Below are 14,131 nucleotides of genomic sequence, written 5' to 3'. Positions count from 1 at the left end.
TTTAAACGGTGTATTCTCAGTGCAGATGTATTAGGTAGTGAGTCTCAGTCAGCAGGAAAATTCTCATATCCGGCATCCACGAACCCTGTAGGTGCCAGATACTGGGGAGTTTACAATACTACTTAACCCATCTGTTCACCTTTCTTTCCTTCTGCAACACTGAAAATGAGAGGAGTGTCCCAACACTCAGGATTCAGTTTTGGACAAGCTCAGCGAACAGGGGAGGGGGTGGACCTCGCCCCACAGTTCTCAAGCTTAAATTGTGGCCTGTTGAAAGTGAATTGGAGTCAATGCTCAAGAATGAATACTATACACCAAGATATCCCAGTGTATTTTCTTGGATTTCTTAGAGACTAGACCCCAACAGCAGGTCACTTATCACTGCATTAATGAAAGAACGATACAGACAGAACGTAATTAATACACAAAAGTGCTGCAGAAATTCAGCAGGTCCCACAGCATCTAAAGGAGGCAAAGATATATAATCAACGTTTCGGGCCTGAGCCCTTCATCAAGGTCTGAGCAAAAAGCAGGCAGGGTGCCTGAATAAAAAGTCTGGGGAGGGGGAGGAGGGAAGAAGGAGCAGAGGCCGACAGCCGAGAGACCTAGCTGGATGTGGTAGAAGGGCAGGAGAGAAAAGCACTTTTGTGGATTGTCTCCAATCACCGCATCTGCAGACTTTCTTCTTTCATTCCAGACAGAATATAATCGTGTGGCTGGAGAAAGAGTGGAAGGATAAGGGAAATTTGTAGCGACTGCCAGATTTCCATCTACCCGCTGAGCACTGAGAGGCTCGGGGATGGAAGGGAGTCGCTATGAACGTCTGATTTGCCTATTATGTTAAAAACATAGTCATGAGTGTCCTGTCACTTTGTACCATGTGGGTTTATGTGAATTTTAAATCCATAAAGGCAATGGAGAGTGGCAACATCTTTGTGACAGCTGGATAGCACCCAATACTAACCATTTCAGGTGACAAAAATTCTAAATCTCCTCTCAAAGTTAGAAACCCTGGGTTTATTTGACATTGACGCAAGTTTTGAACTAGTGGAGAGCCCATTTGCTTCACGATACAGTCATTAGAGTTGCTCATCTCATAGTTTTTTTTGAGGTACAGCACGATAACATGCCCTTCCGGCCACCTACATCCATCAATTAAGCTATGAACCCCGTAGGCTTTTGGAGGGTGGGAGGAAACCAGAGCACCCAAGGAAATCCACAGAGACATGGGGAGAGCATACAACCTGGGTTGCTGGCGCTGTGAGAGCCTTGTGCTAATGTGTCAGTGCAGAACCATTACAGGGCATGAGGTATCTCAGGAGCCTGCAATCCCATTGTGTAAGTTAGCTCCACGAAGTGTATGGCAAATAAAGAAAGGCTGGAGGAGTCAGCAAGACAGGCAGCATCCATGGACGGACAAAGTTTCTGGTTGGAATCCATGCCCAAATTTGAGAGAGGGAGAAGCTGCCAGAATATCCTCTCTGGCAACAGATTTATAGAAAATCAATGGAGTAAGTATTGTGAAATAGCAGCACTCTCGAGATTTTTGTCAGACTTTTCAGATGCAAATTTCACTGAAAAACCGTCTTCCCTTCCAAATGACAATATTCTGACAACTGTAAACATGGCTCAGGGAATACCACAGCCTTACACAATAAACATCTCACGGGTTAGCCGAGGCAGACTGAGTTTAGTCATTCTCATACCCAGGCATCAACCTGGAAACTAAACCCACTTGGAGAATGAAGGGATGGGTTGATTACTGTGATAAAACATATGCAACTTCAAAGGCCTTAACCGCAGTAAGGTTCAAATCAGTGTATCTTTGTTTAAATCGAATGTGTGATTCCAACCTGTTTTTTTTCAAATAAAGTGGTTGCTTGTTGATTTTCCTGTTGCTTTGTGATAAGATTGAGTGTAGTGTTGAAAGCTATCCGCTTCAGAACCATGACCACTTTTCTTCCCATTGTGTATGGAGTCTTATCATGGTTTGAAAGCTCACCTCTCGACAGCAGCTGCCCTCCCTCTCCTATCCGTGTGCTGCACTGTGTTGCAGCTGGGTCTGCCCTCCAGTACAGACTCGACCACTGAAATTGGTATTACAGGAGGCTCCAGACATGCGGTACACTGATTCCCTGGATCCATTGTGTGCGTTTGATCCTGGACTCCAATCCCTGGACTAGACGGCTCCTCCTTAATAGCCATCAAACATTTCTCCCTGTACACATTGATACAATTGAAAAATATAGTTAAAGTCCTCTTGAATTAATATCGTACTGTCACATTTATTATTATCACATAGAAATTCAATGTAACAATAGCTTAGAACATGGATACTTGTGCATCTCACCACAGCGACAATTACCCTATCAAAACAAGGGAATCACTTTCCTTAACATTTATCCTTGTTTATTGTAATGAGTTATCCCTTTCACCAGATTCAATCCACTCTTTAATTTAAAAAAAATTCTGGAATTGGAATAGGATTCACAATTGCAAGAAAACTCACAGGTTATTTTCTAATTTCTTAGCAGCGCACGATAAAGGAGGACCAACAACAAAAGGATTTGACTGCAACTAAAACCTTACGTAGTGGACACTTTATATTATTATTAGTATGAATATCACATTAAGGGCTAGTACAGGCTGCAACCATTCACAGCTGTGGAGAGACTGGGTGGCAACAGCTCGTACAGATTGTACTCAAATTCGTTACTTTGCAGAGGAGAAAGAACATTGGGTGCTTTTTCCAGGGACAGGTGATGAGAGAATCCTGTGTGTGGAACACAGAAGGCACAAGTTTTTATGACCAGAGGCCATTTCATCAAACACGGAGCAGGAATAACTCTGTGTGATAATGGACTTCAGCTGATTCTCCTTGTTGGGGGAATTACTCAACCATATCGTGACCCACAGAAAGGTCACTTTGATGCGTAGCTGGGTTTTGGAAACATTATGGAAGTCACATGTTTCATTCCCCCTATGCAAGGGAAAGGGGAGTTGTGACAACCATTCACGTGAAAGGATATTTCTCTGGAAGAAACTCAATGGGGATTCGTGAGTTTTTGGCAGTCCAATCATTCAGTCTCTCCCGTCTCCTTCGTGATTACTTCTGTGCATCAGTTTAAAAGTCTGCATTTCAACAATGGATTTCTAAGACTGGACGTTGGAATGACTTTCCAGAATTGTGCCTAAGCTGTAATGGTTTGGCTATCCCCACCCACACATCTGCACATAATTGGTTTTGATTTGACTAATGTGTTACATTATTAGTAGTTACTAATAAATATAGTCAGTTTAAAGAAACAATAACACTGCCTTGGTGAATTTTCATTGCTGCTGGTCTGTGACGTGACAAATTGGGGGATGGTCTGGGATCTGACAAAAATTGCAGCTTATTGATCGAATGATATTCGATTTGATTAATTAAATTCCTTTTTAAAAAAAAAAACAATTAAAAGGCTTGTGGGTGTGTGGGGAAAACAGCAGCAATGAATTGGTAGTTATTGCTCCAAATTGGAACGTGATAAAAATGTCTATAAAGAAGGTGGAGATCTGGAGAATTATAGTTAAAAAAAACTATATAGAAATGGGAAAGTTTGGAGTGGAGAAGTTTGAATAATTTGCTGAGAGTAAATCCCTTGAGCAGTAGTTACTATTGGAATAGATTGAGTTAGAAAAATGTAGATTTGAGGGAGAGCAAGCAGAGAAGCAAAGGCAGTTTGAGAGAAGATGAGAAACGGAGTGCTCCCTGCTGGTCCTAGTGAGAAGTTTGTGACCAGCAGGGAGGTTAGGTTGGTTCCTCCATTTGATGAGGCTGATATTGATAAATACTTCAGCATTTTGAGAAAGTTGCTGAGAGTTTAAAGTGGCCACAAGATCATTGGTCCTTCATGTTAGAAAGCACGATTGAAGAGAAGGCCCAGCAGGCTTACTCTACCCTTACAACCGAACAAGCTGCTGATTATGAGACTGTAAAGCAATTGGTTCCAGAAGCTTATAGGCAAAAATTCAGGAATTTGAGGAAATCAGTGGATTTTGAGTATGACAAAATTGTGTGCTTTGACCAATGGTGCACATCAAAAAGAAAGGATTATAACAGACTGAAAGAGCTGGTTAGTTGAGAAATTTAAAAGGTTCCTGATGACACAAAAGCATATTTAGATGAAAAGGGAATGGAAACTTGGCAGGATTCTGCTAAATTAGCCAATGAGTATGATTTAACCCACAGGTTAAGTTTATACCAAGCGGAACCTTCAAAAAGAGTAATTTGGACTATCCAAGTAAGTTAGCAAATACATTGGGAAGTAGTGCTAGGGATAAAGATGAAGGGAAGCAAATAAAGGAAAAATCTTCATGACTCCTTTGCCACTATTGTAAGAAACCTGGTCATGTGATAGCAAATTGTTCCATGCTGGTAAGAAAAGAAGGCAGAAAAGAGATGAAATACATAGAAATCAAAAAGATTCCAGACATGCAGGTAACATTGGGGATGAATTTAAATATTTTGTGTCAGAGGGTTTGGTTTCAGAAAAGGAAGGGTCACCACAAGTAACAGTGAAAATCCTTCGAGATAGTGGGACAACCCAGTCACTCGTGTTGGACAGTGGTTTGGAGTTTGGTCGTGAGTCTGCCACGGGTGAAATAAATTTGATTCGAGGTCTGTGGAGCGGTGATCTGAGGTCAATATTTCTGCACAAGATAGTGTTGAAATCTGCATTTGTTGATGGACTTGTTATGATAGGATCCGATCAAGTTTACCAGTGGAGGGAGTTTTGTTGTTATTAGGTAATGACCTTGTAGAGGGTAAATTTGTCTCTGCATTGGGATTGACAGCTAAGCCAATCATTGATGAGACAAAGACAGATTCTGATAGATATCCAGCCTGTGCAGTGACTCGAGCTTGGTTAAAAAGCTTGCCAGTGCAGATGGTCCTGTGCAGACTGATTTCACAGGGATTGGAATCTGTGAAAGTACAAAATAGCATTCAGGTTGTAATGACGTGTCAAAGCCTTTACCACCTTCTTTATTGGACCAGAGTTCTGGTGTTAAACCCATTTGTAAAGATTTGTCATTATCCTGAAAAGAGTTTATAGCGGGGCAGAACAGAGCGGGAAGGGAAAGTTGATAATCACTGCTCTAGACCCAATCGTTACTGAAATATTTTGCTTGAGAAAAATTGTCATTGGTCCATTTCCATTGGAGTTATGAAACTGCACATTACAAGTCAATTAGGTGCGAATAAAACAGTGGGTTTCAAACTTTTTCTTTCCACCCACATACCACCTTAACCAATCCTTTACTAATTACAGAGCACCTATGGGTTAGGAAACACTAAAGTGGATGTGAGTGGAACGAAAAAGGTTGGGAACCACTACAGTAGATGGTAGTGACGAAGCTGCTGGAGCAGTGTTATTACAGAATGGTTATGAAGATATTGACCATCCAGTAGCTTACTAATCCAATGAACATCAAAAGAACTATTCTACAGGAGTCACGTGATGGAGTAGTGGCCGGTAGGGGAACTCCAGCCCTCTCCAGAAAAGTTAAAAAAAGATAGAGGAAACAAAAAGGCACAAACATAAAAACCATAACAAAGTGAAAGTAAAAGTGGAGAAAATGGCAGCGAAGAAAGAAAAACCAAAGACAACGGGAAGAAAAGAAGAAGGAAAGACGTCGGAAAAAGAAGGGAAGGCCTTACCGGTATGAGGAGGCCCGCCGTGGAGAGAGAAGCCCGCTCCCTGAGGTCAGTCGAAGCCCCAAAATAGGGACTACAAAAAAGGCTCACGGAGCCAAACAAAAGTGCGCAACCGCGCATGCGCGATGCGCAAGACAAAAATAACACTGACGGGAGGGGGGGACCAGCTGAGGAGTAGATCTCCTCAGCTGAAACAGGCAACTACAACACAACAGCAAGAGGAAAACATAGAAAATAACAAGAACAAGAAGGAAGAGAGTAAAAATAAGAAATCAAAGAAACAACAGATGACCAACCCAGAGGAAGAAGTCCAACACCAAGATACTTCTAATAAAAATAAGAAGACCAAAAATACCCAACAAAATAAAACAAACAACCCAACAAGAAAACCAGAAGAGACAGAGGTAAAGGACACAGATCCTAGAGTGGACTCAGAAGAAGAGGAGGAAGAACACAGAGAAATGGAAGATGAAAGGAAGGGCAAGTACATGGATATATTTTTTTTAAAGAATATATGGGAACAGTAAAAGAATGGCAGTCACAAGAATTCAGTGAAATAAAAAGAAGAATAAAAAGTACAGAAGAAAAAGTGAATAGATTAGAGATGATCATGACAGATATAGGAAAAAGAGTAGACAAGGTGGAAGAACGAGAAACAGCCATAGAAATGGAAGTAGATGACTTAAAAAAGAAATTAGAAGAATCTGATAAAAAATTTAAAAAACACAGGAGCTGTTAGCTCAGAAGATAGACATAATGGAAAATTATAATAGAAGAAACAATATAAAGATAGTGGGCCTTAAGGAAGATGAAGAAGGCAAAAATATGAAAGAATTTATAAAAGAATGGATCCCCAGGGTCCTAGGAAGATCAGAATTACAGGAAGAAATGGAAATAGAAAGGGCACACAGAACATTAGCCCCTAAACCACAACCACAACAAAAACCAAGATCCATTCTAGTAAAATTCCTAAGATATACAACAAGAGAAAATATATTGGAGAAGGCAATGAAAAAAATAAGAGAAGACAAAAAACCATTAGAATACAAGGGTCAAAAAATTTTTTTCTATCCAGATATGTTTTGAACTCCTGAAGAAGAAGAAGGAGTTTAATACAGCAAAAACGACCCTATGGAAAAAAGGTTATAAATTTTTGTTAAAATACCCAGCAGTACTTAAAATAGATATTCCAGGGCAGCAAAGCAAACTATTCTCGGATCCGGAAGAAGCACGAAAATTTGCAGAACAACATATATATATATAAATAGAGTATAGGTAAGAACTAAGAAGGGAAAGAAAGGGAAGAAAGGAAGTAAGGAGGGAATTAAGAGAGTGACCTTTGTTATATATGAAGATTAAAATCTTTTCTGGGGGGGCTGGGTGGGGAAGAATAACAGTCACTGCGAAATCAGTTGATGCTTGCGAGCGGATTCGCAAATCCATATGGAGAGGGGAGATGTGGTTGCCCGACAAGGGACAAAGGGCAACTCAGAAAAGGGAGGGACTATTGGGGTTAAAGGAATTTTAGATATGAGAATAGTGGAAATATTTTATGTTTTAGAAATGTTGTCTTATAATGTGTTCAAAAAAAGAAAGCAGAAATGGATAAGAAGGGAAAGTGGTGATGAGGAAACGGAAAGGAAAGATAAACAAAGTATGAAATGACTATGTTGAACTATATGGCTTTAAATATTAATGGAATACATAACCAAATCAAAAGGAAGAAACTGTTAAATTTACTGAAAAAAGAAAAAAGTTGATATAGCATTTGTACAAGAAACACATCTAACTGAAGTGGAACACAAAAAATTAAAGAGAGATTAGATAGGACATGTAACAGCAGCATCATATAATTCAAAAGCCAGAGGGGTAGCTATATTAATCAATAAAAATGTACCAATCAAAATAGAAGAGGAAATAATAGATCCAGCAGGGAGATATGTAATGATAAAATGTCAGATATATTCAGAATTTTGGAATTTACTCAATGTATATTCACCTAATGAAGAAGATCAAAAATTTATGCAAGATATCTTTTTGAAGATAGCAGATACGCAAGGGAACATACTAATAGGTGGGGATTTTAACCTTAATTTGGACTCAAACATGGATAAAACTGAAAAAAAAACTAACAGAAAGAACAAAATAACCAAATTTATAATTAAATCGATGCAAGAGATGCAACTTTTGGATATATGGAGGAAACAACACCCAAAGGAAAAGGAATATTCATATTATTCGGGTAGACATAAAACATACTCAAGGATAGACCTATTCCTGTTATCAGCCCACATTCAAGGGAGAGTTAGGAAAATGGAATTCTTTTGGCTTGGCTTCGCGGACGAAGATTTATGGAGGGGGTAAAAAGTCCACGTCAGCTGCAGGCTCGTTTGTGGCTGACAAGTCCGATGCGGGACAGGCAGACACGATTGCAGCGGTTGCAAGGGAAAATTGGTTGGTTGGGGTTGGGTGTTGGGTTTTTCCTCCTTTGCCTTTTGTCAGTGAGGTGGGCTCTGCGGTCTTCTTCAAAGGAGGTTGCTGCCCGCCAAACTGTGAGGCGCCAAAATGCACGGTTTGAGGCGTTATCAGCCCACTGGCAGTGGTCAATGTGGCAGGCACCAAGAGATTTCTTTAGGCAGTCCTTGTACCTTTTCTTTGGTGCACCTCTGTCACGGTGGCCAGTGGAGAGCTCGCCATATAACACGATCTTGGGAAGGCGATGGTCCTCCATTCTGGAGACGTGACCCATCCAGCGCAGCTGGATCTTCAGCAGCGTGGACTCGATGCTGTCGACCTCTGCCATTTCGAGTACTTCGACGTTAGGGGTGTAAGCGCTCCAATGGATGTTGAGGATGGAGCGGAGACAACGTTGGTGGAAGCGTTCTAGGAGCCGTAGGTGGTGCCGGTAGAGGACCCATGATTCGGAGCCGAACAGGAGTGTGGGTATGACAACGGCTCTGTATACGCTTATCTTTGTGAGGTTTTTCAGTTGGTTGTTTTTCCAGACTCTTTTGTGTAGTCTTCCAAAGGCGCTATTTGCCTTGGCGAGTCTGTTGTCTATCTCATTGTCGATCCTTGCATCTGATGAAATAGTGCAGCCGAGATAGGTAAACTGGTTGACCGTTTTGAGTTTTGTGTGCCCGATGGAGATGTGGGGGGGATGCTAGTCATGGTGGGGAGCTGGCTGATGGAGGACCTCAGTTTTCTTCAGGCTGACTTCCAGGCCAAACATTTTGGCAGTTTCCGCAAAGCAGGACGTCAAGCGCTGAAGAGCTGGCTCTGAATGGGCAACTAAAGCGGCATCATCTGCAAAGAGTAGTTCACGGACAAGTTTCTCTTGTGTCTTGGTGTGAGCTTGCAGGCGCCTCAGATTGAAGAGACTGCCATCCGTGCGGTACCGGATGTAAACAGGGTCTTCATTGTTGGGGTCTTTCATGGCTTGGTTCAGCATCATGCTGAAGAAGATTGAAAAGTGGGTCAGACCACTCACCCCTGTTATTGGCAATAGAGCTAGAGGACATCCCATCAAGAATGTATAGATGGAGATTAAACTCCATGCTACTTAAAAGACAGGATTTTAGAGAATTCATTGAACGACAAATTAAAATGTACTTTGAAATAAATACGGAATCAGTGAAAGATAAGTTTATACTATGGGACGTTCATCAGAGGGCAAATAATAAGTTATGTAACTAAGATGAAGAAGGACTACAATCGGGAAACAGAACAGTTGGAAAGGGAAATAACAAATATAGAAAAAGAATTAGCAATAAAGGAAGATACAACTAAAAGAAGAGAATTGGCAGATAAAAAAATAAAATCTGAAACACTACAAACATATAAGGTGGAGAAGAACATAATGAAGACAAAACAGAAATATTATGAGCTAGGAGAAAAAACGCACAAAATTCTAGCGTGGCAGCTTAAGACAGAAGAAACTAAAAGAATGGTATTGGCATTAAGGAAAAAGGACAAACAAATTACATATAATCCAACGGAGATCAATGAAAACTTCAGGGAATTCTACGAGCAATTATATCAAACTGAAAACGAAGGGAAAGAAGACAAAATAGATGAATTTCTAACTAAAATTGAACTACCGAAATTACAAACAGAGGAGCAAAATAAATTAACAAAACCATTTGAAATAGAAGAATTACAGGAGATATTTAAAAAAACTACCGAACAATAAATCACCAGGAGAGGATGGATTCCCAATAGAATTCTATAAAACATTTAAAGACTTATTAATTCCTCCCCTTCTGGAAGTAAACACAAAGCATACCAGATTCATGCAAAACAGCAATAATTACTGTAATACCAAAGACAGGGAAAGATCCGCTTGCACCAGCATCATATAGACCAATATCGTTACTGGACACAGATTATAAGATAATAGCTAAACTATTAGCAAACAGATTGGCCGACTATGTACCAAAAATAGTAAATCTAGACCAAACTGGATTTATTAAAAAAAGACGAACAACAGACAATATCTGTAAATTTATTAACTTAATTCATGCAGTAGAAGGAAATAAAACTCCAACAGTAGCAGTTTCTTTAGACGCAGAGAAGGCCTTTGACAGAGTAGAATAGAATTATTTATTCAAAGTACTATAAAAATTCAGCCTACCAGAGAAATATATTAATTGGATTAAAGCATTATATAAGGGGCCATTGGCGAAAGTGACAGTAAATGGATATATATCAAAACAATTTAACTTAAGCAGATCAACAAGGCAGGGATGTCCATTATCTCCCTCACTGTTCGCGCTAGCTATAGAACCACTGGCAGAACTGATAAGAACAGAAAAGAAGGAATATAAAATCAGTCTATTTGCAGATGACGTCATAATATACTTAACAGAACCAGAAATATCAATAAAAGAATTACATAGGAAATTGAAGGAATATGGAGAAATATCGGGGTACAAGATCAACGCAAATAAAAGTGAAGCAATGGCAATGAATAATGCGGATTTCACAAAGTTTAAGAAAGAATCGCCATTTAGATGGCAAACGCAAGCAATGCGATACCTAGGTATACAACTAAATTAAAAACCTCGGCCATCTATATAAACAATTACCATCCATTAATGAAAAAATTACAAGACGACTCAGAGCATTGGAAAGACTTACCACTAACACTGATAGGAAGGATAAACTGTATTAAAATGAACATTTTCCCAAGGATACAATACCTATTTCAGCCATTACCAATACGCCTAACTTCAAGGAGTTAAAGAAAATAATAAGGAAATTTTTATGGAAAGGGGGGAAACCGAGGATAGCACTAGATAAATTAACAGAATGGTACAAACAAGGAGGCTTACAACTACCAAACTTTAAGAATTATTATAGAGCCGCACAATTAAGATACCTATCAGATTTTTATCAAACGAGGGAAAAACCAGATTGGACCCGATTAGAACTAGATAAAATAGGGGAGAAGATACCTGAACTTATACTATATCAATGGGATGAAAAATTGGTGCAATGTAGGAATTCACCGGTATTGCATCATCTGCTCAACATTTGGAAGAAGATTCATGTAGAAAGGAATAAAACAAATTACCAACTACCAAAACTAATATTGACACAAAATCAGCTAATCCCTTTCACAATAGATAACCTTTCCTTTCAAGAATGGGAGAGAAAAGGGATCAAAAGAATAGAAAATTGTTTTTCGGGAAATAAATTATTATCCTTTGAACAAATGAAGGATAAATATAATATAACTCACGATACAATGTTTGCATACCACCAACTGAAAACCTACTTGAAGGACAAATTGGGAAACAGTCTGAGGTTACCAGAAGGAAGCAATTTTGAATATGTGATTACAGACACAATGATAATTAAAAAGTTTGTAACAAACATGTACATCAAACTGCAAGAAAAGGAGAACGAGGAAACAAACGGTAAACCTAAACAAAAATGGGAACAAGATCTAAACATAAAGATAAAGAATGAAACATGGGAGAAGCTATGCTCTGGAACTATGAGAAATACAATAAACACGAGCATGATACAATATAACTGGATACACAGGCTATACATCACACCTCAAAAGTTAAATAAATGGGACCCAACAGTATCAGACAGATGTTTTCACTGTAAAAAAGAAATGGGAACAACAATTCATGCAATTTGGACATGTGAGAAAGTGGGAAAATTTTGGTAAGATCTAAACCAGATATTAAATAAAATCAAAAAAAGCAATATACCAAAAAACCCAGAGATCTTCCTCCTAAGTAATATAAGAAACAAAGAATTTGGACTCAATTTGGATGGAGCACAAAAAAGATTTGTTATGATAGCCCTAGCTGTAGCAAAAAAATGTATTATGTCAACCTGGAAATTAGAAGACAACTTGAGAAAACAACAATGGTATATAGAAATGAATAAATGTATTCCATTAGAAAAAATAACATACAAGAAATAACATTACAATATTCGAACAAATATGGGAGCCATACATGAAACACAATAGAGAAATCCTACCGTGGACTTCCACCACCTAAAATGACAGAAGGAGAAGATAACGAAAAGAACTGACTCAGTAAAATTTCTTGTTTATTTTTATTAAGTGACATTGTTTAACGGGTTTAATGTATCTTATAGATTGAACTTTAAATAAATGGGGAAGGGAGGGAGGGAGGGAGGGAAGGGAGGGGGAAAAGGGGGAGAAAACGACACTGTATATATTTAAGAAGAAAAATGTCTGTATGTATCTTGGTCAATATGGTTTATAGTGTGAAAAATAAAAAATTTTTAAAAAAATTTAAAAAAAAGAACTATTCTACCATAGAGAAATAATTATTGTCCCATGTACTTGCTTTGCAGAATTTCGATGTTTACAACTTCACAGCTCAGGGACCACTTGTTGTGTATACTGACCATAATCCCTTAGAGTTCTTGAATAAAATGTAAAAACAAAAATAGACTATGTTAAACTGGAGTTTAATTCTGCAGGAATATGATTTAATGATGATTCATATTATAGGCAAGGATAATGTAATTGCTGATTGCCTTTCAAGATGTTAAGTTTGCTGTGTTTCGCAGCAAAATAAAACTTATTTGTATCTGTTGTTGAAAAATGTTACGTTTGTCTGTATTATGTCATGTGACAATAGTGAATGTATTATTTCAAACATTGTAGGTTCCAGTTAAAATTTTTCTCTTACAGGTCAAATTTTTCTTTGTTGGGGAGGCATGAGCTTCCATTTCATTTAGTTTGAAGGGTTAGTACAGGCTGTAATCATTTACAGCTGTGAAGAGACTGGGTGGCAACAGCTAGTACAGATTGTACCCAAATACACTACTTTGTAGAGGAGAAAGAACATTGGGTGCTTTTTCCAGGGACACAGATGGTGAGTCTTGTGGGTGGTACACTGAAGGAACAGGTCTTTATGACCAGCGGCCATTCCATTGAACATGGAGCAGGAATGACTGTGGATAATGGGCAATTTGGTTGATTCTCCCCCACCATGACCCAAGGAAAGATCACTTTGATTGTACCTGGGTTTTGGAAGCTTCATGGATGTCATGTGTTTCGTTTTCCCTACGCAAGGAAAAGGAAGTTATGACAATTGTTCATACAATTCAATGGGGATTTGTGAGTTTTCAGTGGTCCAGTCACTCAGTCTCTCCCACCTCCTTTTTGATTATTTCTGTGCATCAGCTTAAAGGTCTGTGTTTCGATAATAGATTTCTAAAACTGAACTTTAGAATGACTTTCCAGAATTGTGCCTAAGCTGTAATCATTTGGTTATCCCACACATACCTACTGTTACGCCATAGAAATTCATCAAGACAGTGTTAACCATATAACCATTTACGTAGAGGAAACAGGCCATGTTGGCCTTTCAAGTCCACACCGGTTCACTGATTTTGTGCGCCCTCTTCAGGCATTGGTCCTGGTAGATCTTCATTCAATAACGATGGTCGAATTCAATGCAGGTGGAATCAGATAATAGCAAAACTATGAGCAAACAGATTGGCTGTCTGTGACCCAAAAATAGTAAAACTTGACGAAACAGGATTTATTAAGAAAAAACAAACAATGGACAATATCTCTAAGTTCATTAACTTAATCAAGGAAAGGAGACTCCAACAGTGGCGCTTGCTTTTGATTATTTTTTTTAAAATTGTTATTAATTACTAATAATATAGCGCCTTTGTGTGTGTATGGGGGAGGGAGAGAGAGAGAGAGAGAGAGAAAGAGAGACTATTGCAAACTATTACAGCTTGGGCACTATTCTGCAAAGTTTTTCTAAAATCTTAGACATCCAGTTTTGACATGAGTACTCTTAAATTGATGCAAAGAAGCGATTTACAAATGTGGTGGGAGACACTGGGGACAGACTGCAAAAATCAAACAAAACCTTGTCACTTTACTTCCAGAGTGAATGTCCTTTCAAACGAGTGGTA

The 14,131-nt window shown here is 38.9% G+C and overlaps 1 protein-coding gene across 1 annotated transcript in view; it reads right to left on the bottom strand.

Annotated features, from left to right (window-relative positions):
• hsf4 (heat shock transcription factor 4) overlaps positions 1-14,131 on the bottom strand; it is an 86,673-nt gene that overhangs the window by 11,022 nt on the left and 61,520 nt on the right. The window contains exon 9 of the mRNA XM_069901208.1: positions 2,003-2,218. Coding sequence (XP_069757309.1) covers positions 2,003-2,218 — 216 coding nt within the window. The remainder of the gene's footprint in view (positions 1-2,002; positions 2,219-14,131) is intronic.

Source organism: Narcine bancroftii, chromosome 10 (genome assembly GCF_036971445.1).
Source record: "Narcine bancroftii isolate sNarBan1 chromosome 10, sNarBan1.hap1, whole genome shotgun sequence".
Classification (NCBI taxonomy): domain Eukaryota; kingdom Metazoa; phylum Chordata; class Chondrichthyes; order Torpediniformes; family Narcinidae; genus Narcine; species Narcine bancroftii.
Note: the sequence above shows the minus strand (reverse complement) of the source record. Positions and strands in the feature narration are given on the sequence as shown.